Here is a 24,685-nt window from a genome sequence, read left to right as displayed (position 1 = left end):
CAGTGTTCTGCGACAAGTCTACAGGTGTCAGTCTCTTTTATTCTCCGCGATCCCAACTTGAGGTCTGTAGGATCAGTCAGGATGCACAGTCTCTGCTCCCTATGCTGTCTTCCCTCAGGCTTACCATGTCCTCCGTAATTCACGGCACTGGGATAGGCCAGCAAACTTGGCAGTTAAGCAAACATCCAAATGGGGATGGGGTCTTGAAGACACTCCAAAACTTTGCAAGTACCATGGCAGGAGTACCAGTTTTCAAAATAGAACACAAAAGATACTCTCAGTGAAATAAGTTGGTAGTTTAGACAAATTGATAATTTAACATTAAGAACTTCCTTTCTGGGGATCCCTGGGTGGCGCAGTGGTTTGGCACCTGCCTTCAGCCCAGGGCCTGATCCTGGAGTCCCGGGATCGAGTCCCGCGTCGGGCTCCCGGCGTGGAGCCTGCTTCTCCCTCCTCCTGTGTCTCTGCCTCTCTTTCTCTCTCTCTATGTCTATCATGAATAAATAAGTAAATAAATAAATTAAAAAAGAGTTAAAAGAACTTCCTTTCTTTCCTTAAAAGATACCACTAAAAAATGGTAAGATGTCTCACCAAGTGGAAGGTGGTATTCGTAAAGCATATATCCAACAAGGGACCTGTTTCCAGAATACACATATTAGTAAGAATCCTGCAAATCAATACGAAAGGCACAAAGTGAAAGAAAGGTGGGCAGTAAGGGTCTTGAACAGGATATGAAAAGGATATATCCGAATGGCCAGTATGTACTGGAAAAGGTATCCGGCTTCATTCATCACCAAGGAAGTGGAAATTGAGTAGGCTCCATGCCTGCCCGATGTGGGGCTTGAACTCATGACCCTGAAATCAAGAGCCACATGCTTTACTGACTGAGCCAGCCAGGAACCCCTAGGAAGTGGAAATTAAAGCCTTAATTCCGACCACTCCATACCTACCATGAGGTTAAAAAAAAAAGGTAGCAGCACGTGTCCGTACGGTCGCGAGGGAGCAGGACTCGGACACACTGCGTCGGGAGTGTGTATGTTGGTGCAGCTGCTGTGGGAAACTGCGGTACCCGCTAACACTGGGGGTCTGCGTGCTGGGCGGCCTCGGTCCATGCGACAGCACCCCCCCCCCCCCCCGGGCCGTGGTAAGCTGTGATAAGTGGCTCCAAACTGAAACTACCCAGATGCTGGTCTGCAGTGAAAGGGGTACATTGTGGGATCTTCATGCAGGGGATCTTACGGCAGCGATGACGAACACAGTACGGGTCCCAGGAACATAGCGGGTAAGGAAGTGACTCTTTCGCAGGAGCCATCTAGGAAGGACTCAGCGCACAGTTCAGGCACATGAAGTCCCCGAATGGGGAAGGCCAGTGGATGTGCTCAGGAGCAGGAGCTTGCGACCTCGAGGGGCGGGAGGGTGGTGGCTGGAGGAGGAGCTTCTGGTTTCCCCAGCTGTAATGCTTGTAATGCCCGGATCGCCGGCGTCTAAGGACCAGGGCCACATGGTGGCAGATGTGTGTATAAAGAAGTTCACCTAGGAAGTTCCCCCCCAACTTACAAAGTGAATTGCAGAAGGGGTTACTCTTTTTTTTTAAAAATTTTTATTTATTTATGATAGTCACACACACACAGAGAGAGAGAGAGAGAGAGAGAGAGAGAGAGAGAGAGAGAGGCAGAGACACAGGCAGAGGGAGAAGCAGGCTCCATGCACCGGGAGCAAAAGGGGTTACTCTTGGGGAAGTGAAGATGGATAAGGCAGCTGGGACCCAGGAAGATGGTCGTCATCGGAGAACTCGATCTTTTTATTTCTGGATGGAAGCGGCAAAGAGTGTGCCTGTCGAATGCAGGTGCGGATACTATATAGTTATTTCACATAATAATTGTGATCAAGGAACAAGAGAAAACCCATCAGAACAACCAACCTCTGCCTCTCCCCAGTGCACCCCATGCTCACACACACGGATTTGGAGTCAGAGGACCCGTGTCTGATTCCGTGTTCTATCTAGCCCGTCCTGGCCAAGAGGTCTTGGGAAAACCACTCAACAGCTGACAAGTGGACAGGAGGATTAGCTCGGACACTGCATCAGCTTCACTTTTCAGTTCCTTCCTTCCTTCCTTCCTTCCTTCCTTCCTTCCTTCCTTCCTTCCTTCCTTCCTTCCTCCTCCCTCCCTCCCTCCCTCCCTCTCCTCTCTCTCTCCCTCCCTCCCTCCCTTCCTTCCTTCCCTTAGATTTTATTTATTTTTTCATGAGAGACACAGAGAAAGAGGCACAGACCCAGGCAGAGGGAGAAGCAGGCTCCCTGCGGGGAGCCCGACATGGGACTGGATCCCAGGTCCCTGGGGTCACGCCCCGGGCCGAAGGCGGTGCTAAACTGCTGAGCCCCCCGGGCTGCCCCTCGTTTCAGTTTCTTATGCAGACATTTGCCTGTATACGCAAAATCTATCTGGGCAGCCCCACCTTGCTTTCGACTGTGCCCGCAGTGCAGCACGCACTGACCCTCTTGTCGTGGCCTCCCTTGTATCCACGTGTAACCCACTTACTTTTTAAGTGCTGAGGTGGGCAAGCTCCGTCCGCCTCCCATCCTGCATGCAGAAGGCAGCCTGGCACCCAGAAATATACGCGCTCAAAATTAGTGTTCTCAGTATCCCCCATGATAGCACCACTCACTTTATCTTGCAATGCACCATCGGAGTCAATTTTCCGAATAAATGGCCAAATCTGTCTCATGATCAGAATCCCTATGTTCCCAAAGTAATAGCCAAGGTGAAACCAAGCTCAATTACAGAAGCAAATTCCTGAAAGGCGTAGGAACTTCTACAGAGTTCATGGAAAGCCTTGCAGGTGTGGTGTCTGCTAATAATCAAATGACCCTTGGCTCCTTCCGCCTTCTATTTCCAGCTCTCTGACCTAACCGTTATCTATATTTAGGCATCTATTTGTATCACAAATCCTATGAAACTCTATTTTTTTTTGAAATGCAATGTCAATGTCATATCGATCTACATTAAAAAATCTAGGGCCACCCTCTCTTGACCTACATTTCAGGAAACGAAAGGCAATGTTGTCATTCAAATCTTTTGAAAGACCTTGTATTTTCTTCCAAAGGATAAAATCCACAGACTTAGAAGGTAAAGTGTGGTGGTTAAAAGCAAGATCCCTGCCTTAGTTTCCTCATCTGTAACTTGGTTAGGTGTCATGAATGAGATACTGCACATAGAGGGTGTGGCAATAAGTAAATAATATTATTACCAATAATACCATTTTAAAGTAAGCTGTACCCCAAACATGGGGCTTAAACTCACAACGCCAGGATCAAGAGTCCCACGCTCTGCTGAATGCCCATATAACATCATCACTATTTGAAATTATGTGTTTATTTTTAAATTTTCGGTCTCCTCTGATAGGAAATAAGCTCCACGATATTGGAATTTTACCCACTGAGTACACATAGGCAGCTGCTGAGTGGTCTGAAGTGGAGCAGCAAGGCAAAGTCTCTTGGGAAGGATGGGATTTCTCAAAGAATTTAGGGTCAAAGGAAATTCTCCTAAGGAACTCTAAAACTGACATTGCCTCAATTTTCAGCACTTTGGGAGATTCTGAGGACTGTCCAGCAGGACAGGTACATATATAATGACGATATGGCTTTACGCACTAAGACAGCTGCGGTGTTTTCATCCAAGTCCATGGCGACCTTATTATCTGATAGAGCATCGTTAGGGTTAAATGAGGTAACACAGCGTGATCCACTTTATTCCTCAAATTTATTTGGCAAGTCAAGGCTTCTGGAGGTTTTATCAAAATGAATACAGTATCCACGTTAAGAAACCAGGGGCTACTTTAGGAATCCAGAGCACGTAAGTACTGTAGTGAAGGTTAGTGGATATCAACGTAGAATTAGAGCTAAGCTTCTTTGTATTTTATTTTTCTTTGTATTTTATATCACAGAGTTGAATTTCTGTTAAAATCTATTTACAAGGAAGAGATAACTTTCCTGTAATTCAGACATTTAAGTAATCTTGAGGTTATGAATATTTATGGCACATTTTAAAATGTCCACTTAATTTTTTTTAAGAGAAGGAAGGGAAATAAGTGGTGAGTTTATTTTTAATATTTTTAAAGATTAAAAAAATTTATTTATTCATGAGAGACAGCGAGAGGCAGACCCATGGGGAGAGGGAGGACCAGGCTCCTCCAGGGAGCCAGATGCAGCGCTTGAACCGTGGACCCTGGGACTGTTAACCATTGAAATGCTCAACCACTGAGCCACCCAGGTGCCCCTTATTTTATTTTTTATTTTTATTTATTTATTTAATAATTTTATTTATTTATTCATTAGAGATACAGAGAGAGAGAGGCAGACTCCATGCAGGGAGCCCGATGTGGGACTCGATCCCAGGACTTCAGGATCATGCTGTGGGCCGAAGGCAGGCACCAAACTGCTGAGCCACCCAGGGATCCCCTATTTTATTTTCTAAAAGAGATTTTATTTATTTGAGAGAGAGGGAGAGAGAGCGCTGCAGGACAGAGGGGAGCAGCAGAGGGGCAGGGCTGCAGGTGGGGCTCCATCCCAACCACCCAGAGATCAGGACCTCAGCTGAAATCCAGAGGGAGACGCTTAGCTGACTCAGCCACCCAGGTGCCCTGACCATTTAGTATTTTAACCTGTGTTTATCGTAGAAGTTAAATTTGTTTACCATTCTTATAATTTCATCATTATGACGTCATTAACCTGGTGATCTCCATCAGCATAAAAGACTGTTGACTCAGAATTAGGAGCATGCTAATTTATTTCCTTCTGAAATAGCTATTGTGGAGTGGCACAGTTAAGCTGCTCAGATTTATTTCAAAACAAGCCACCGGGTTGGCCTGGGGGGCTCGGTTGGTTGGGCGTCTGCCTTCGGCTCAGGGGTGATCCCAGGGTCCTGGGGTTGAGCCCGGTGTCAGGCTCCCTGCTCTGCGGGGCATCTGCTTCTCCCTCGACCCTTCCCCTTCACGTGTGCTCGATCTCTCAAATAAATAAATAAAATGTTAAAAAGAAAAAAGAAAAAACAAAAACCCACCATGCATTCCGCTGAGTGTATTTACCCCTTTGGGAGCAGCGATGGACACAGCCTGAGATTCCAGCATCCGGATGCTTATTTTCTATTCTGAGGAGCAGGAAATCCCCCAAGGATAAATACACGGATGATTTCAAACAGTGATAAGCATTACCGAGAGCAGCACCACCACCAGCGCGCTGCGCACAGCCGGCAGGTCGGGTCGCGCCTGTCGCCTGCCTGCGCTCAGCCCTGCGTGAGCCCCAGGACCCCGGGCCCCCGCCCAATGCAGACCCTGGGCACGAGACCCCCTTCCTCCCCACTTTGTTCCCACCTTCCTCCCCATCCTTCCTCCCACCTTCCTCCCCATCCTTCCTCCCCCCCTCCCTCCCCATCCTTCCTCCCCCTTCCTCCCCTCCTTCCTCCCACCTCCCCTCCCACCTCCTCTCACCTCCTCCCCATCCTTCCTCCCCCTTCCTCCCCATCCCTCCTCCCACCTTCCTCCCACCTTCCTCCTCATCTTCCTCCCACCTCCTCCCCATCCTTCCTCCCCACCTTCCTCCCCATCCTCCCTCCCCTCCTTCCTCCCACCTCCTCCCCCTTCCTCCCACCTCCTCCCCATCCTTCCTCCCCACCTCCTCCCCTCCTTCCTCCCACCTTCCTCCCCATCCTTCCTCCCACCTTCTCCCACCTTTCCCCATCCTTCCTCCCACCTCCTCCCACCTCCTCCCCATCCTTCCTCCCCATCCTTCCTCCCACCTTCCTCCCACCTTCCTCCCACCTTCCTCCCCATCCTTCCTCCCCCCCTTCCTCCACCTTCCTCCCCCCCTCTCCATCCCTTCCTCCCCTCCTTCCTCCCCACCTTCCTCCCACCTTCCTCCCCACCTTCCTCCCCTCCTTCCTCCCCATCCTTCCTCCCACCCTCTCCCACCTTCCTCCCCATCCTTCCTCCCACCTTCCTCCCCATCCTTCCTCCCCACCTTCCTCCCCTCCTTCCTCCCACCTCCTCCCCCCTTCTCCCCACCTCCTCCCACCTTCCTCCCCACCTTCTTCCCACCTTCCTCCCACCTTCCTCCCATCCTTCCTCCCATCCTCCTCCCACCTTCCTCCCCACCTTCCTCCCACCTTCCTCCCATCCTTCCTCCCACCTTCCTCCCCATCCTTCCTCCCCATCCTTCCTCCCCTCCTTCCTCCCACCTTCCTCCCACCTCTCACACCTTCTCCCCATCCTTCCTCCCCACCTTCCTCCCACCTTCCTCCCCATCCTTCCTCCCACCTTCCTCCCCATCCTTCCTCCCCACCTTCCCCCCCTCCTCCCACCTTCCTCCCCACCTTCCTCCCCATCCTTCCTCCCCACCTTCCTCTCCCCTTCCTCCCCATCCTTCCTCCCCCTCCTCCCCACCTTCCTCTCACCTTCCTCCCCATCCTCCTCCCCCCTCCTCCCCTCCTTCCTCTCACCTTCCTCTCCCCTTCCTCCCCACCTCCTCCCACCTTCCTCCCCTCCTTCCTCCCCCCTCCTCCCCATCCTTCCTCCCCACCTTCCTCCCCTCCTTCCTCCCCACCTTCCTCCCACCTTCCTCCCCTCCTTCCTCCCCACCTTCCTCCCCTCCTTCCTCCCACCTTCCTCCCCATCCTTCCTCCCCACCTTCTCCACCTTCTCCCCATCCTTCCTCCCACCTTCCTCCCCATCCTCCTCCCCACCTTCCTCCCACCTTCCTCCCCATCCTTCCTCCCCACCTTCCTCCCCATCCTTCCTCCCACCTTCCTCCCACCTTCCTCCCCATCCTTCCTCCCACCTTCCTCCCCATCCTTCCTCCCCACCTTCCTCCCCATCCTTCCTCCCACCTTCCTCCCACACCTTCCTCCCACCTCTCGCAGGGGGGCTCAGGAAGCAGCCAGGAGGCGGCAGACGCGGGGAGAAGCTGTCCCTTCCCCCAGAGCTCCCCGGCTGCCCAGGTGCCAGCAGCCTGGAGGACGATTTCCCAGCGACGCGCGGAGCTACAGGTGCGGGGCTCAGACGAGAGGGCGGAACCAAGCCGGGCTGGCCCCGCCCCCGCCCTGGCCCCGCCCCGTCCTCGGCCCCGCCCCCGCCCCGTCCCGCGGAGACCAGGCGGCTCAAGTCGCGCTCCGCGTCCCTGCGTCACTTCCGCCGCCTGCGCGCCGGCGCCCATAAATGGAGTTACCGCTTCCGGGTCGCGGAGGCCGCCGGCGGCGGCGCAGGCGAGAGCGTCGGCGGGCGCCGGTCTATGGAGTCCTCGGGGCCGCGCGGGTCGCGGAGTCTGGAGGCGGCGTCCGGCTGGGGGCCCGCGGGCCGCGACGATGTTGCCGGGCTTGGCCGCCGCCGCCGCCGCCCGCGGCTGTAGCTGGTCGTCGGTGTGCCGGCTCCGTCTGCGCGGCTGCCGCGAGCACCCGGGTGAGTGTCCGCGCGTCGGCCGCTCCCGCCGCCCTCCCGACCCCGGGACCCCGGCGAGCCCCGGGCGGGCGGCGTCCTGAGCGGCCGCCGAGGGGCCGAGGGGCCGAGGGGCCGAGGGACGCTGCGTGCGCGGCGCTGGGCCCTCCCTCCGGCCTCACTGAGCGGCTGCCGGCTCCCGGTGCCGGGCCCCCGCCCCCCCGGCCCCCCCTTCGCCTCCGCCGACCGCCCGGCCCCGGTTCCCGGCCCCGGTTCCCGTGTTCCCAGCTTCCTTAAGTTTCCTAAAAAGATGGAGAGAGGGAGGGAGGGATGGATGGGAGGAAGGAAGGGTTGGGATGGAGGGAGGGAAGGATGGGAGGGAGAGAGGGAGGGATAGGAGGATGGGATGGAGGGAGGAATGGGGGGAGGGATGGGACAGCACTCACCGTTTATGATTCATCCTTAAGTATGAGGACGTGAAGCTGCAAGAGCCTCTGAGTGGCCCCGGCCTTGGGTCCTGCAGCCGCAGAGCTAAATTCAGTTCCACTGAACAGTCTTTTAGGTGAAAACCTGTGTCCCGGAGCTGTAACCCCGAAAATGGTGCTTGATGAGGGTTTTTATCCCTCTCCTTCACTACTCTCTCTCTCTCTCTCTCTTTTTTTTTTTTTTATGATCTTACTTATTTGTTAACAAGACACAAAGAGAAAGGCAAAGACCCAGGCAGAGGGAGGAGCAGGCTCCATGCAGGGAGCCCGATGCGGGACTCGATCCCGGGAGCCTGGGTCATGCCTTGGGCTGAAGGCAGGCGCTAAACCACTGAGCCACCCAGGGATCCCACACTAGTGTGTTTTTTTTTTTTTTTTTTTTTGACTCAAATTTAAGTTGCCCCACGGTTTCCAAAATAGCCTTGAGCCTGTTTCCAGCGGGCTTATCTACGTTAATGCTGTAGCTCAGCATCCTGCAGCTTGACTCGTGGAGAACCGAGGGAAGAACACAGAACCACATCCACCCCTGGTCTAACTCCCCAGATTCTTGAGCATGCAGACTCTGTACAGGAACGTTTCCCAGAAACTCACGTTTGAAAAAAAAAAAAATCGGTAGCGTGTTTGTGGCCTGGCGTTAGAAGTTAGAGCTTGTAGTCCCAGACCTTCAGGTGTACAGGTAACGTAAGCCACAGCGATGCCTGTGCTGTGCAGACGGTTCGGAATATATTAGTATCTTTAATTTGCAGTAAATGTAAAGATTGGCTCTTAAAATTTCAGCAGAGTTACTGTTAACATCATGTTCTGGGGGCTTTTTAGTGGGGACAGAAAATTTGACTTTTTCTGTATTGGTAGTATAGCTGGTTCTCTTAGGAGCAAAATGAATCTTCTGATTATACCGTACTCCAGAATCCCCAAGTAAACCTTCTAGCGTAGTTGATTCGATTGACCAAGCAATTTTGGCATTTTACACTTAAATTAGGTGTATTGGCTAAGCTGCCTTCTAAGTTGGTAGAAGGGACTTGAAGTAGTGAAATTTGTAATTCCTGTTCTCCGTAGCTGTCCTCATGCTGAAAATTATGTGCTCTTTGTCTTGCTCATCTGTGAACCACAGATAGTAAGTACCTATTGCTTCGGTCAGAATGACTTTGCAGAGTTCTTTGGAATGTTTATCAGAAAATTAAAAACGTGTTTTCACACTGAGCAGATAGTAGGTTTTAAAAATAACCTTCTTTGTGAAAATTTAGTTCCAATAATAACTGAAACAGTTTTTAAAAGGGCGGTCATCGTGCTCACTTCGGCAGCACATATACTAAAAGGGCGGTCATTATGGTAAGATTTAAAAAATTTAGAAAAATGGTACTATTTAAATCGAACGGATGTAAGAAAGAAGAAAAGGACATTTGAAGAACTTTGGGGAAAAAATCTAAAAACATGTTTTTCTTTGTCAAGAAATAAAATTTATGCTTCTAAAATTCCTGTATTCTAAAATACCACCGGGGGTGGGTAAAATTACAAAGATTAAGCAGAGAAGGAAACCTTAAGGGAAACAATTGCTTTATCTGCGTACTTAAAAATAAGAAATGCCTATACACCGAAAGCTCAGTTTAAAGGTAAAAAGGAAAATCGTGTTCTAGAGCCGCACTGTCCAGAAGTAAGATAAGGTGAGCCATGTATATATAATCTTGAGTTATCTGACAGCCATATGTGGAACAGTCAAAACAAAACAGATAGTTTATTTTAATGTTTTAGCCAATAAATTCAAAATACTACATAATCAAAAATTGAGATACTTGCATTATCTTTTTGTACTAAATCTTCGAAGTCTGTGTATTTTACACTTAGCACTTTTTAATAGCCACATTTCAAGTGTTCAGTGAACAGTGACTCCCGTATTGAACAGTGCAGTTATGAAGTTAGTATCCCTAATTTATGAAGAATGTTTACAAACCACTGTATCTTCCAGTAAAAAAAAAAAAAAAAAAGTGGGTGAAGGAAATGAATGAATTCATAAAGGAGTTCAGGTGGCCAATGAAAATGTAAAAATGTACCATACTTATCAATATGCATAGAAATACAAGTTTAAGGATTTGCTACTCATTGCCTGTCTTACAGGGGCTAAGTTTTTCATGATACCTCCTGCTGAGGGTGCAGGAAAGCAGGAACTCTTGCTATTGATTGGGACATACAGTGTTTTGGAGGTCAGTTATTCTTTTACGAAAAGAAATTCAAAGTTTTATGCTTTCTGACCAGTGATTCTCCTTTTTTTTTTTTTTTTTTAAGATTTTATTTGAGTGAGAGCCTGTGATCAGTGGTGTGGGGGAGGGAGAGGAGCAAAGGGAGAGGGAGAAGCAGAACTCCCTGCAGAGCCCTAGGTGGGGCTCAGCCCCAGGACCCTGGGAGCAGAAGGCAGACTCTTTAACAGACTAAACTACCCGGGTCCCCCCCCCCATCCACCCCCACCCCGTGATTCTATTTAAAGATATATAAAGAAATAATCAGGTATTACAATGTGTGCACAAGTTCATTCTTTGTAGTAATGAATTGATAACATAGTCATGCAGAATTGGAAATGGAAATATGTTGCCTTTATTATGAGTTGGTGATATATGTCATATTAAAAAAATCAATTTAGAAGAATAGTGACATGGGAAAATTCTATTATAAGGTAAAACTAAAAACAAAGCACAGTAAGAATATGTACTGTAATAGTAACTAAGTTTCTCTAGAAAATTAACTTTGTGTTTTTCAGTTGATCTATGATAAACAATCCTTTTAAGTGATGAAAATGTGACTTAGTTTCTATAGTAAATACTTCCTTTTTAAGTTCCTCTGATTTTTGCATAGAGCACTTATTTTTCATATATTTATGCCTTACCTCATTTGGCAAAAACTTGAAATGGAAGGATGCTCCTTTAAGTATAGCATACCAAATTAACAGATGCATGCTTTTGCTTAAATCTGTGGTTAGTAGAAGTGTACTTTTAAGTAAAAAGAAACTAAATTTTTGTATTTTTATTCTTGTCTCTAATTTGAGAATTTTGTTTTGTTGTGCCCTCCCCCCACTCCTCCCAATAACTAGCAATAAAAGGTCATTCTGACAGGCTGATAGTGTGGTTCTGTGTAGTTCAAGTTAATGACAGGATTTTTAACCACAAAAGGATCCTGACCATACCATGTGCCTCATAAGTTTTCAGCAAGGAGGTGCTAGACATTGTTGTTGGTGCTGTGGTGCTGAACAAGATAGACCATATCCATGTTTTTTGGGCAGATGCTAGGAATGAGAAAACCTAAGTGCTGTAAGAGTAGTAAATAGGGGGATGGGTTAGAAAGTAACTAGCATAGGCCATTTTATTAGATATACTGAGGAGCAGTGACTGACTCAAGGCTTGAAAAATTAAAATGAGCAAGCCAGGTAGAGCAAGTAGGAACCCTAAAAATCAGACTAGTAGTATTCAGGAGCAGAAGAGAAAACTGCTGTGGCTGGGGTAAGTGTAGGGTATGAGGTGAAGTTTGAGAGGCATCGCAGCCCTTTAGACCATAGGGTTAAAAAGGCAATATTTTTAAAATAGCAGTCTGTGGAGAATGGATTGGAACGGAGAGAGTGAATTGGAGACCTTGGGAGTTATCTAGGTAAACAAGACTGTTGCTAGGCCCTGGTTGCAATGAAGATGGAGAGAAGTAGATGGCTTTGAGGTATGTTTTGTGATATGAATTATATAATAATACAGGTATTTAGGACAGTGGCACTTGGTAAACCCTGCATGTATTAGATACTGTTTTCACTTTTTTAAGCAAATATTAACAAGATTTAAGTGCAGTAGAGATGTATACCAAGAGGCAGTGCAGGAAGTTGCCAGGATCTCATATTTCTTACTAAAAAACAACAACAAAAAACTTCTCTGCTGCTTAGTCTGTTCTCAGCAGGAGTCCTGTTGGCTGGACTTCCTGATGAAGGTCACACTTGGTAGATGATTAGGCACAAAAGGTTTCTCTGCATCTTTGGCTAGCTAAAGCATTATAAGGTAGACTAGATAGTGTTAGTAGTAATAATGGAAGTAATTTGGCAATGACTACATTCTTCATTTTGAAAAATTTAGGCCTTTTTTTTTTAAATACAGAGAAGTATAAATTATGGAGTAAAAATTATGCATAATCTAGATATTTCACCAGCCACATTTTTTTTTTAAAGTAGGCTCTATATACAATGTGGGGCTCAAACTCAGAACCCCCAGATTAAGGGTCACATGCCCTACTAAGCCAGCCACCTACTCTCATTAGTCACATTTTAATAGTTGAAATCCTGTTAGGTTATTTTGTCTCTTGCTTTTTTTTGATGCAACATTTTTTTTGTATTTCAAATCCCACATTCTTAAAAGATTTAAATGTATACACAATGAAGCTATAGGGACCTTTGAGGCACCTGGGTGTCTTAGTCGGTTGAGCATCTGCCTTCGGCTCAGGTCATGAACCCGGGGTCCTGGGATCAAATCCCAAGCCTGTTTCTCCCTGTCCCTCTGCTTGCCTCTCCTCCTGCTTGTGCTCTATTTTTTAAATAAATAAATAAAATCTTAAAAATATATATATAAGGCCCTCTCATAAGTTAATTATTTTTCTATTAGGAGATATGTAAGTTTCCAGTTTTTGCCATGATAGATATTGCCTGGAAGAACAGCTTTTGTGTTTTATATTACTGTGTATTTAATGGGCCCAGCAAGCTTCTGGTGTGCTACTCTGCTTACTATTGTGTATCTTAAGTTAGCAGTAATGTCTTACAAAATTAAGAATAACAATGATTTAGTTTTTTGATATGTCAGTGCTTGAGGAATTTGGAGGAGAAACTACTGAAAAAGTCTCAACTAAAGAGACTGATCTCTAGAAGACTCAGGCTATGAAACTGACTCTCTAGTCCTTAAATTAGCCAGTAAGGAAACAGTACAAACTGCAAGAAATCTGTTTTTAGTTATGATTATTGTAGAAGCAACATACACAGTAGACAGAATTGTGAGTTTGCAGGAGACAAAAAGTTTGTTTGTTGTAATCTGAAAAAGAAGGCCAAATTTCCTCTGAAAGCCAGAGTAAGTGGTAGGTGAAATAAAAGCAGAGAAGAATGATTGTTGTAACTAGACAGACAAGAGTCTCTCCCAGTCTTGGTGAAGAAATAGCTCTCCTAGGGGCTCCCGGGTGGCTCAGGGGTTGACCATCTGCCTTCGGCTAAGGGCGTGATCCTGGAGACCCGGGATTGAGTTCCCCATCAGCTTCCCCTCAAGGAGCCTGCTTCTCCCTCTGCCTGTGTCTCTGCCTCTCTCTGTGTCTTTCATGAATAAATAAAATCTTTAAAAAAATAAATAGCTCTCATATATGCAGCAATGAGAAGTCTTTGTCCAAGCCCATAGAACGGTGAGCACTGAACTCTCAAAGATTAATCTTACATAGGCAGTTTATTTCAGATGTCCCTTTGAAGAAAGGATATTAATGGTGGTAACATTTTTTACTGTTTTTCTGCCTTCTAGAATTAACTCATGAATTCAATAATTTATTTAAAACTTGTTGTTTCTTGGGGGTGCCTGAGTAGCTCAGTCGGTTAAGCATCTGCCTTCAGCTCAGGTCATGATCCCAGAGCCCTGGGATTGAGTCCTGAGTCTGGCTTCCTGCTCAGCAAGAAGCCTGCTTCTCCCTCTGCCTGTTGCTCTCCTTGCTTGTGCTTGCTCTCTCTGTCAAGTAAATGAATAAAAATCTTAAAAAATGGTTGTTTCCTTTTTTAAAATAGTTGTGTTTCTATTGTGTGTTAGGTATTTGTTTTACTGAATCAAATGTGGTCCCATTTGTTTTTTAGAGTATAGAATATTAGAGATGGTATTTTTCAAGTTTTGTACAGTTTTTGATCTTGCATTAATGCCAAGTGTGTACTTTTAAAGTTGCTGATAGCTGGAATTCTACTGAAGTTAAAAATTAAGTAAGGACTTTCCAGAACAGCTAGCAAGGAAGCTATCAAAGATTATTATTTGTTTTTTTATGTAGGTTCTATGCCCAGCATGGGGCTTAAACTCATGAGCCTGAGATCATGAGTTGCTAGCCATACCAACAGAGCCAGCCAGGCCCTCCAGAACTTGTCACTGGTTAGTAAGTAGTGATGTTCTAATAAAAAGAATCAGAATTTAGATAAAACTTTTACATCCATTTGATTTATAGAACATATATAAGAACAGGTTAGACAATACAATGGGAAATAAATCAGAATTCAGACTGGAATGGTTCTTAAAAAAAAAAAAAAGACATCGTGGGGCACTGGGGGTCGCTCAGTCAGTGTCTGACTCTTGATCTTAGTTTGGGTCTTGATATCAGGGTTTTCAGTTCAGGCCCTGCAGTGGGCTCTGCACTGGGCATGGAGCCTTCTTAAAAAAAAAAAAAGAATCCTGTGGCTTAAAAGAGACTTAAAAGACCTCTCAATCAACAATAGTATGTGGATCTTACTAGGATCTGTTCACACAAATACAGATTATAACACTTCTAACAGTTGGAAATTGAGGATATTTGATGATACTAAGGTATTGTGTATTTTTTTGTAATGGTGGTTTGGCTATGTTTTTAAAAGTCCTTGTCTCAGACTACATACTGAAATACTTGTGAATTATTTTAGATTTTTTTTTTTTTTTAAGATTTTGTTTATTTATTCATGAGAGACGCAGAGACACAGGCAGAGGGAGAAGCAGAGGCTCCATGCACGGAGCCTGACGTGGGACTTGATCCCGGGTCTCCAGGATCAGGCACTGGGCTGAAGGCGGCGCTAAACCGCTGAGCCACTCGGGCTGCCCAATTATTTTATATCTGAGATTTGCATCAAATTAACATGGAGGCAAGGAGGTATTGGTGCAGGTAGAGATGAGACTAGGTTCACCATGAGTTGATAATTGTTAAAGGTGGACGATGACCTGGACATTTATTGTATTGTTTTTTCTACCTTTGCATATGTTTGAAACTTTGTAATGCTTGAAAAACTAAGGAGAACTTTGAAAAAAAAAATCTAGCATCAAGTCATGGAAATATTGTCATCTTCTGAGGAAGGATTTTTATACGTGAAATAATCCCTCTTTAAACACTTGAGCACAGTCTCTGTAAAAGGATTTGATCAGTGGGTGGAAAAAAAGCATTGGTGGCATATTGGCTTTGTAGGTAATAATCAGGAAAGATACTTTGGATAGAACAGACGGGTCAGAACACTAGTGGCCGTGGTAAGACGCTTTCCTGGAGGATGAGTTTCTTAGGAAAATTTGCTTTAGCCCTTGCTTCACTGATTGGGCTAGTAGGCTGCAGATTTTAATGTGCAAGGAGATACATTGTTATATTTGCTTTACTTTAAGAGTAAGCCTTTAAAAAATAGAGGCAAATGACCAAGAATATACTGGGCCTTCAACGATTATTTGCCAAATAAGTGAAACGGTAAGTTGACATCAGGAAGTTTTTCAAAAAAACAACTTCAAGCCTGAAACTTGAATATTTATGTTGTTTTATGTTCTTCATGCTTTTCAAATAATCTTTGACATTCATGATAACTTAGGTTCCTGATGAATTCTCCGAGGCATTAAAAGGTTTATTTTTCTTGGTATCGGACAGCATACATCTGTACATGCACATACACGAATTAACATCTTTGGAAGATCGTTATTAAGCAGATAAGAGTTTTACCGTGGGGCTGCTGGTACTGGTTCAGTTGGTAGAGCACACATGACTTGTGATCTCAGGGTTGTGAGTTCCATCTCTAAGTTGGGCATAGAGATTGCTTAGGGGGAAAAAATGGAAAAGAAAGAAAAGTTTCAACCCTTAAATGCTTAACTCTCCACTCAGAAAAACTTGACTATCTGTTATGATAGAACTTCATTATTTTACTGAACACTTTAAAATATGTAAATTATTCACAAGGTGTTCAAAGTCTAGTACTCATAGTTGAGAGAGAGAGAGAGAGAGAGAGAGAGAAAGGGTCCCATGAGAGAGGCAGATAGATTTACTTTTCTGCCACTTGAGTGCAAGTGTGGAATATATTTTTCTTCTGTATTTCAGCCCTCCAAAGCCCACAGTCAACCAGATGTAGCAGCTGAAGTGCTTTGTAATTAGTGTCTATTCTTCCCCTCAATTAGAATTCCTATATGCTTCAGAATCTCACCAAATGTTGATCTAATTATCTGATTAAAAAAAAATCAGTGACAGTATGAATGACTGATTAATATAATTCACTTATTGATTGTGAAATGAAAGAGGAATAAATCTCTAGCAGAAGGAGGACACAGGGTAATTTTGAGTAGGAAGCACTCCTTACCTCCCCCCTCAGTCTACCCTGAAGAGTCCATCATGCCCACAGACTTGGAGCATGCAGCCGGCATACAAAATAAAAAGTATCTATTAGATGTTAGAGACCTTTCAGAAGAGGTGAATAATAAGAATGTCTTATCTGGTTAATTACTTATTTTAAAAGTTTCCAGGGGTGCCTGGGTGCGCTCAGTGGGTTAAACATCGGACTCTGGCTCAGGTCATGGTCTTGGGTTCCCGGGATTGACCCCCGGCTCGGGCTCTGTGAGGATCGCCTTGTCCCTCTACTCTGCCTCCTGCTCACTCCCTCTCTCTAATAAATCTTTTTAAAAAGACATTTAAAAAGTTTCCTATATAAATTACAAATTAGAGTAGGAATATATATATATATATATTTTTTTTTACTTTACAAAGCATAGTCCCCATACACCTGGGGGTTGGTGACCCATGTCTAGGGAGGGTGGGCATTTGGGTATTAGCAGAATGAAGGTTTTGTTGTAATTCTGTAGAATCACTCTTTCTAATCATAGTGGGTATGTTTTTATTTGGTATAAATCTTTGTTGTGAGTTTGTTTGAAATTAATTTTTTTCCTCCTAGAATGGCAGAATTTAGTGACGTTGAGAAGCTCTTCACACGTGATTCGCTGTGGGCACCCGTACCTTCGCGCGCTGAGTCCAGTGAAGTCGTACTCCACAAACGTGCAGAAAGAAGGACAGGGGTCGCAGACTCTCAGAGTGGAAAAAGTACCATCGTTCGATGAAACAGGTGTGTATAAATCTTTTAAAATAACCTTTCTCTGTATAATGAAACAAGCTTGTGTAACGTTACTTGTCCCTCACGTTTGATAGAGCTTATGTACGAAACTGAATTAGTGCTTGCTTTGTGGAAAGCTATTTTTTTTTTAATTTTTATTTATTTATGATAGTCACAGAGAGAGAGAGAGAGGCAGAGACACAGGCAGAGGGAGAAGCAGGCTCCATGCACCGGGAGCCCGATGTGGGATTCGATTCCGGGTCTCCAGGATCGCGCCCTGGGCCAAAGGCAGGCGCTAAACCGCTGCGCCACCCAGGGATCCCTGTGGAAAGCTATTGAACTGCTTATTTCTTTTCATTTTTCTGCTTTAGACTCCATTTTGGTAATTTCTAATTTTTCTGAGAGTTTGTCCACTTAAACTAAATTTTAAATTTACTGGCATCAAGTTCATGACAGTCTTCGTATACTCTCAGCACATATAGTTACATCCTTTTTTTTTTTCATTCCTAATGGTTTGTCATTTTCTTGATTAATCTTGCCAGAGCTGTGTCCATTTTCTTATTTTTCCAAGTAGTAATTTTTTTGTTTGAACTTTTATATTGTATGTTTCGTATTTCATTAATATATATTCTTACCTAATTATAGCCTCTTGCTTTCTTTGTGTTCTGTCATTCATTTTTAAGTTATCAGGTAGCTGTTCATTAATTCTGAACCTTCCTTCTCTCCTAAGGTAGGATTTTAAGCCGTGATAGCTGTCATGGTAACTTTTGACAGTCTTTCCTTTATATATATTTTGAAGTTATGTTGTTAGATACATTTACATCTAGAGGTGTTCCTTAACACTGATGAATTATACCCTTTATTTTTATGTAACAGCTTTTTTTTTTTTTTTAATTTTATTTTTTATTTATTTATTCATGATAGTTACACAGAGAGAGAGAGAGAGGCAGAGACATAGGCAGAGGGAGAAGCAGGCTCCTTGCACTGGGAGCCCGACGTGGGATTCGATCCCGGGTCTCCAGGATCGCGCCCTGGGCCAAAGGCACGCGCCAAACCGCTGCGCCACCCAGGGATCCCCAGCTTTTTTTTTTTTTTTAAGTGATATCTTTACCAGATTTGATATCTCTGCCTGGTATAAATTTTTCTGTCCTTTGACTTTAACCTTTTTTTTTGGTCCTGATTTGATAATCTGTGTCTTAAAATTAGAAATTTAGTCTGTTTACATTTACTGTTACCACTGATGTTGGGGCATATTTCTGCCATTGTGTCATGAGCTCCCTTGTGTTTTTTTCTTAAATCTCTTTTTGCCTTTAGAAATTTTTTTCTCTGGCAGCCCGGGTGGCTCAGCGGTTTAGCGCTGCCTTCAGCCCAGGGCGTGATCGTAGGGCCCCGGGCTCCCTGCATGGATGGAGCCTGCTTCTCCCTCTGCCTGTGTCTCTGTTTCTCTCATGAATAAATGAATAGAATCTTTATAATAAAATAAATTTTTTTTTCTCATTGCATTATCCTTTCTCCCCCATATGTATTCACATACATGCACTTGTTTGGGAGTTACATACTCAATGTACTTTAAAGGAAATTAAAAGTTCACGTTTTTTTCTGGAAAATCTAAAGAACTTGGAATGCTTTAATTCTGGTCACTTTCTCCCAACTTACATACTATTTATTGGCTAGTATTTTGTATTCTACTCTTTCTTTCTATACAGTATACATTGTTATTTATTCAAATTTCTCTAAAATCTTTGTTAACCATTTTTTCTTATTTCTGTGGTCTTTCTGTCTGATGTGCATCCTATAGAAGTTCCTTTAGGTGAGGATCTTTTTATGGTAAAGGCACGTTTAATGTTTTTCAGCTTCTGTTGCTGTTGAGAAGTCATATGTCATGCTTTTGTTCTCATGTCTTTTATATGTTATTGCTTTTTAAATTTGATTATTTTGAAAGTCTTTTTCTTTGGTGTAAACTGCAACTTTCCTATATGTATTTCTGCATACTAGGTATGTATTTCTATGTACTTATCCTTTTTTTTTTTAAAGATTTTATTGATTTATATATTTGAGAGAGAGAGGGCGAGAGAGCACAAGCAGGGGGAGTGGAAGAGGGAGAAGCCAACTCCTCACTGAGCAGGGAGCCTGATGTGGGGCTCTCAAGCCCAGGACCCTGGGATCATGACCTGAGCCAACAACAGACACTTAACGTTCTCACTATATATTATTTTTTTCTTCTGTCTCCTCATTCATGATGCTATATATATATTTTTCCCCCCCACTGAGAGTTGTTCGTTTTCCATGTAGTTTTATATTTTGGAACTATTTGAAGACTCTCTGGATTGAAGATGCATTCCTGCATAGAGTTTGCTTTTTCCTCAGCTGCTGAAAATACAGCGTAGGACCAAATTAACTTAAATTCTTTGCTCTAAAAAATAAAATTCTTTGCTCTAGGTTTTTTAGACCACTTTGGTAGCATGAATTCAGACTGCAAACTTGTGTGAGGGCTGACATAGCCTTCTGTTTTTCATCCCCACAATTTAACACCAAAGTAGAGGTTGGCATGCTTTCTTGCTGTTCCCTTCTGCGTGTATATTTTTTAGTTCACAGCTATACTGTCTAGCTTTTTTTCTGGGTGTCTTGTTAGATGTCCCATCTTCAACCGAATGTAGTCTTGTTCTCTCATGCCCCTAGCAGCAGTGGAAGTAGAAACTCAAAGACTATAAACCTCAGTAGAAATCTCAGGGGAAAGGTTAGCTTTGATGTTCTCACTTACTCTGTAGACATTCGGCTTTCCTTTTGTTTTTGCCCTCTTCACATTTTTTGTGAGCTTAGCAATGTGTTTGAAAAAAAATTTTTTTTAAAAATTTTTATTTATTTATTTATGATAGTCACAGAGAGAGAGAGAGAGAGGCAGAGACACAGGCAGAGGGAGAAGCAGGCTCCGTGCACCGGGAGCCCGACGTGGGACTCGATCCCGGGTCTCCAGGATCGTGCCCTGGGCCAAAGGCAGGCGCCAAACCGCTGCGCCACCCAGGGATCCCTGAAAAAAAATTTTTTTTAAGGATATCTAGTCTGCTGTGCAGTGTTAAAATGAAGTTTTTTCATTTATTCCAGAAGTATTTATTTTTTTAAAGATTTTATTTATTCATTTTAAAGATGGAGCAGGAGGAGGAGCAGAGGGAGAGGGATAAGCAGATATTCCGCTCTGAGCTCAGAGCCTGACACGGGGCTTGATCCCGCAACCCTGAGATCATGACCTGAGCTGAAATCATCAAGAGTCAGATGCCCAACTGACTGAGCCATGCGGGTGCCCTCAAAGAAATATTTATTGTACGCTTTTTATATGGCAGCAAATGAGAATGATTCTGCTTATTACTAAAACAGAAAATTACTAACAGAGAGTTCAGTGAATATAATACTGTATGGTAAATACCATGATGGAGGAAATACTGTATACTGCAGGAGAACTTTGGAGGGATATTGAACTGAGTCTTGAGTGGTTGAGAAAGTTTTCCATGAGGAAATGTTATCTAATTAGGGACCTAAAAGAAAATTAGGTATTGGTGATGAATGGTGGAGAAGGTAAAACTGCAAGTAATTTTGTGTGATTAGATTAGTGAGTAGAGGACCTGGTGGGGATTTTATCAGTAGTTTTGAGAACATAAGGGATGACTATCAGGCAGTAAGTAAAGTCAGATCAAGTTTTTGTTGAGTTTGGACATTGTTTTGTAGGCAGTGGGAATCTATTAGAGTATTTTAAGTAGAGGAAGTACTTGATCCTATTTAAAATTCTACTGGAAAACACATAGGAAAGGAAGGAGACTGAGAGCAGTACTAGAAATGAGGGTCAGTCTAGACTAGGTTAATGGCAGTGCTTTTGTGAGAGATGAACTGGAAATTTAGGAGCTGAATAATTAGGACTTGGTGATTTAATTTGGGAAAAAGAGGAGAGTCAAGTAAAGCATGGTGGCTGGTTACTGGTTTGGATGATTGTGTAGATGATTCACTGATTTCTAAAATTGAGAATACCAAAGTGAGAATGTATTTTAATGAGAAGATGGTGATTTACTTTTGGACATCTGAACTGTAGGTGCCTCTGTGACTTCTTAACATGATTGGTAGGCTGTTGGGTTACTACTTTTCTGCTGTGAGACATCATCATCTCTTGGCTGGATTACTGCAGTAGCCTTCTCCTGGGCTCCATGCTTCCACACTCTTTTTCATGCTCATTATGTTTCAGTCAAAACAGTCTCTTTTTGGTTCTTAGAAAATACAAACCTTGTTTTCAGTATAGGGCCTTTGCTCTTGTTTCTCTTTCTAAGGTGCCCTTCTACACATGGCTGATGCCTTCTGGTCATTTACATCTTAGTTGAAATATCAACTCTGCACAAAGTCATTCTTTAATCACTTCATCTAAAGTAGTCACCCACTTAGTCGGTTAAGCATCTGCCTTTGTCTCCAGTCATGATCACAGGACTATGGGATCGAGCCCTGTGTTGGTCCAGCTCCCTGCTGAGGAGGGAGCCTGCTTCTCCCTCTCCCTCTGCCCCTTCTCCCACTTAACTCATGCGTGTTCTCACTCTCTCAAATAAGTAAAACCTTTAAAAAAAAATAACCACCCAGTCTTTAATATTAGCCTAATTTTAATTCTCTAAGTAGCTGTTAATACTGATTGTTATCTTCAATATTTATTTCCCATCTCCCACTTGTTTCCAAAGCCTCGTGAGAACAGGAACCTCAGTGCCTAGAGCAGTGGTTTGAATATAGTCTCGAGGTTTAATAAATATTTGTAAATGAGTGAATGAAGTGTTCTAACTTGGGGAGAGATTTGGGAGTTATTACCTATACCCACCAGAAAACTGAAGTGTGTTGGAGACCGTACAGGAAGGGAGTTCAGAGTGAAGAGAATAAGTCCTCTAGTACAGTAATTTCCATTGAATCAAGGGACAGATGGGAGGGGAGAAGCCTGGAAAGGTAGGAGAAAAACCAAGGAGAAGATGGTGTCAGAAGAAGAGGGTGTTTGAGGAAAAACATTTCAAGAATATCTTTTCTTTATGTGGATGTCTTTCACAGGGGAATATTTTATAGATTCCTCAAGAAACCTGTGCTTGTATTTACAATGCCTGTTTTTCATCCTTTTCCCTAAATCCCATCTTCCTTTTGGGCTTACTGTGCAGTTTTAGTCAATTTGTTCTCTTTTCCTTATGATGATGGAGAACTGCAGGGAGAAATAATGATTGAGTATGATATTAGAAAATGAAGAGGGCAGCCCGGGTGGCTCAGCGGTTTAGTGCGGTTTTCGGCCCGGGGCGTGATCCTGGAGTCCTGGGATTGAGTCCCACGTCGGGCTCCCTGCATGGAGCCTGCTTCTGCATTTGCCTCTGTCTCTGCTTCTCTCTCTCTTTCTCTCTGTGTCTTTCATGAATAATTAAATAAAATCTTAAAAAAAAAAAAAGAAAAAAGAAAATGAAGGGATGTAGAGCATAATAAGCCCCTCAGTTCCAGAAATAAGCATATTTATTGGAACACAGAAATGGGAAAAGAAACAAGTGATAAAATAATATAATTAAACGTAAAATGTTATAATACTCTTTTGAGGTGAACACAGACTCAGGCAAAAATACTTAATGTTGGTTCTGCTATACAAAATGCTTGAAATTAAAATTTATGACCAGGTTTCTTATTTCTCTGCTGACTGAAATCAAGATTTTTTTTCTTAGATTAGAAATTCATTGTTTATTGATGGTTTTATTTTGGGCTCAATTTTTCAGAATTTGCTTAGGCCAAATTAGAACTTGTTAGCCATTAGATAGACAACAACTAATTGCCTGATTGAAAGATAATTTGTATATTTAAGGATTTGAGATTGACTTTTGAATAATTCAAATCACATGGTAAAGTCAGGAACAGCTCATTAAGAGGCAGAGACTTGCTAAGGAATCCTTAAGTTTTTAAGGAGCATTCAGATGTTTTAAATTTTAGTAAAATTAGTTTTAATTTTGCTAATGACAGCAGATGTGTGGCAAACAGCCAGGGGTTGAGCTTTAAACAAGTGTCTAGAGATATTCATGGATAGAATGTCTTATTGAAATCACAAAGATTCTACTCCAGTGGTACAGTTTAAGTTTATACAGATGTTGGTGTGCAAAATAAGTATTCGTACACATGTTTGAACCATTTACTAGCATTCTTGTTTCTGATTCTTAGCACTATATTATTAGCATCATCTCGATAGTTTGTAGTGAGAAAAACATCCAGAAATATCTGCCTTAGAGCAACTTACTTCATGTGATTTGGTTGAATTACTTTGATCGTTGTGGAAAAGAGGATTGTCTCTGAAACTTCTGACATTAGGTTTTAGTTGTTCAGATAAAAGCTGGTTTGGAGCCTGGAAAGAGGAGTAGGAATTTCAAACTGGCAGTTAGAGATCTGGTTCAAGATAGAAGGATCAGATTGAGTTTTGAGCACTAGAGCATGAGGAGGAGAGTGAAAGTACACAAAGGATCATATTGCAATATATAAATTTTAAATCAACACATTGTACATCTTAAACTTATATATGTCAATTATATCAATAAAAAATAAAAATAGATGAAAAATTCTGATTAAGAAAGTCAACAAAATCAAATGTGTATTAACTCTAGATACTAAAATAACAGCTCGAATTGCTTTAAAATAAGTTTGATCTCAAAAACATAAATGAAGTACTCATATTTTGGAATACAAACTGGCAGAGTAAAACCAGAACAAACAAATTTGGAAAAGAGCTACCTAGAAATCTTAGAAAGTGTACTAAAATAAAAATTTAATAGATTAGGGGCACTTGGTTGACACAGTCGGTTAAGTATCTGATTGTTGGTTTTGGCTCAGGTCATAATCTTAGGGTCCTGGAATTGAGCCCTGTGTTGGGCTCTGCTCTCTAAAATAAATAAATCTTTTTTTAAAAGAGCTTAATAGATTATATACTTGTCATAAACTAGACCTTCAATGTGCATAAAACAAAAAGACTTTCAAAAAATATTGAAAAGGCATTTAAGAGACATGAAACTAGCCTACATTTAATAGACCATTTCAGAGAGAATAGAGAAATGATGGAGAAGTATAGAGAGATGATAAGAATTTTTCAGATTTTGACAAAAACAATCTTCAGATCAGAAACACACTTTGAATACTAAGCAGGATAAGTAAAAAATTCATATTTAAAAACAAAAACAAACATCCCAACTTAAAAGCTTCTGAAAAGAAAAATAAAAATGCTATCATCCAGTTGTTGCTCTTTTGAAGTAGAGTTTTTATCTGCCACAATATGCAGGAGTGATTTGGAGTCACCTCCATGAAAGGGTGAAAGGAAAAAATGAATGTTAATGTAGAATTTTACACGGGTCTAAATAACCAGGCTAGAGTGAAGGCAAAAATACTTCATGTCTAAAAAAGGACTGTCATTACTATTAACCCACCCACATTAAAAAAAGAAAAAGTATGTATTTGTGTAAGATGCAGGATAAACGCAGAGGGGAAGAAAGCATTGGAGGGGCACCTGGGTGGCTCAGTTGCGTAAGCCTTTGCCTTGGGCTCAAGTCATGCTCTCACGCTTATGGTGATACGCCTCGGTTCTTGTCTCACGGAACGGAAGAATGAATCTCGCCGAGTACAGAGGGCGAGCAGAGCCATGCAGCCAGAGCTCTCAAAAGGGACAGGCAGGGGTCCCCAGAGAGTCCCAACTTGGTAAATC

At 43.2% G+C, this 24,685-nt stretch overlaps 1 protein-coding gene and 1 long non-coding RNA gene across 2 annotated transcripts in view; one reads left to right on the top strand and one right to left on the bottom strand.

Moving 5' to 3' along the window:
- Positions 1-1,645: 1,645 nt before the first annotated feature.
- LOC129520196 (uncharacterized) lies at positions 1,646-7,052 on the bottom strand. The gene is made up of 4 exons (XR_008666509.1): positions 6,906-7,052; positions 5,061-5,147; positions 2,541-2,600; positions 1,646-1,833 (listed from the first exon to the last, which is right to left on the bottom strand). It is a non-coding gene; the product is annotated as an uncharacterized LOC129520196 (long non-coding RNA).
- A 189-nt stretch (positions 7,053-7,241) lies between these two features.
- Positions 7,242-24,685, top strand: part of SLC30A9 (solute carrier family 30 member 9) — a 78,529-nt gene continuing 61,085 nt past the window's right edge. The window contains exons 1-2 of the mRNA XM_055340725.1: positions 7,242-7,449; positions 16,810-16,977. Of these exons, the coding sequence (XP_055196700.1) occupies positions 7,356-7,449; positions 16,810-16,977 (262 nt within the window). The 5' untranslated portion in view covers positions 7,242-7,355. The remainder of the gene's footprint in view (positions 7,450-16,809; positions 16,978-24,685) is intronic.

This window comes from Nyctereutes procyonoides, unplaced genomic scaffold, assembly GCF_905146905.1.
Source record: "Nyctereutes procyonoides isolate TBG_1078 unplaced genomic scaffold, NYPRO_anot_genome, whole genome shotgun sequence".
In the NCBI taxonomy this organism is placed as follows: Eukaryota; Metazoa; Chordata; class Mammalia; order Carnivora; family Canidae; genus Nyctereutes; species Nyctereutes procyonoides.
The sequence above is the reverse complement of the archived record's forward strand: the minus strand, read 5'-3'. Positions and strand labels throughout refer to the sequence as shown.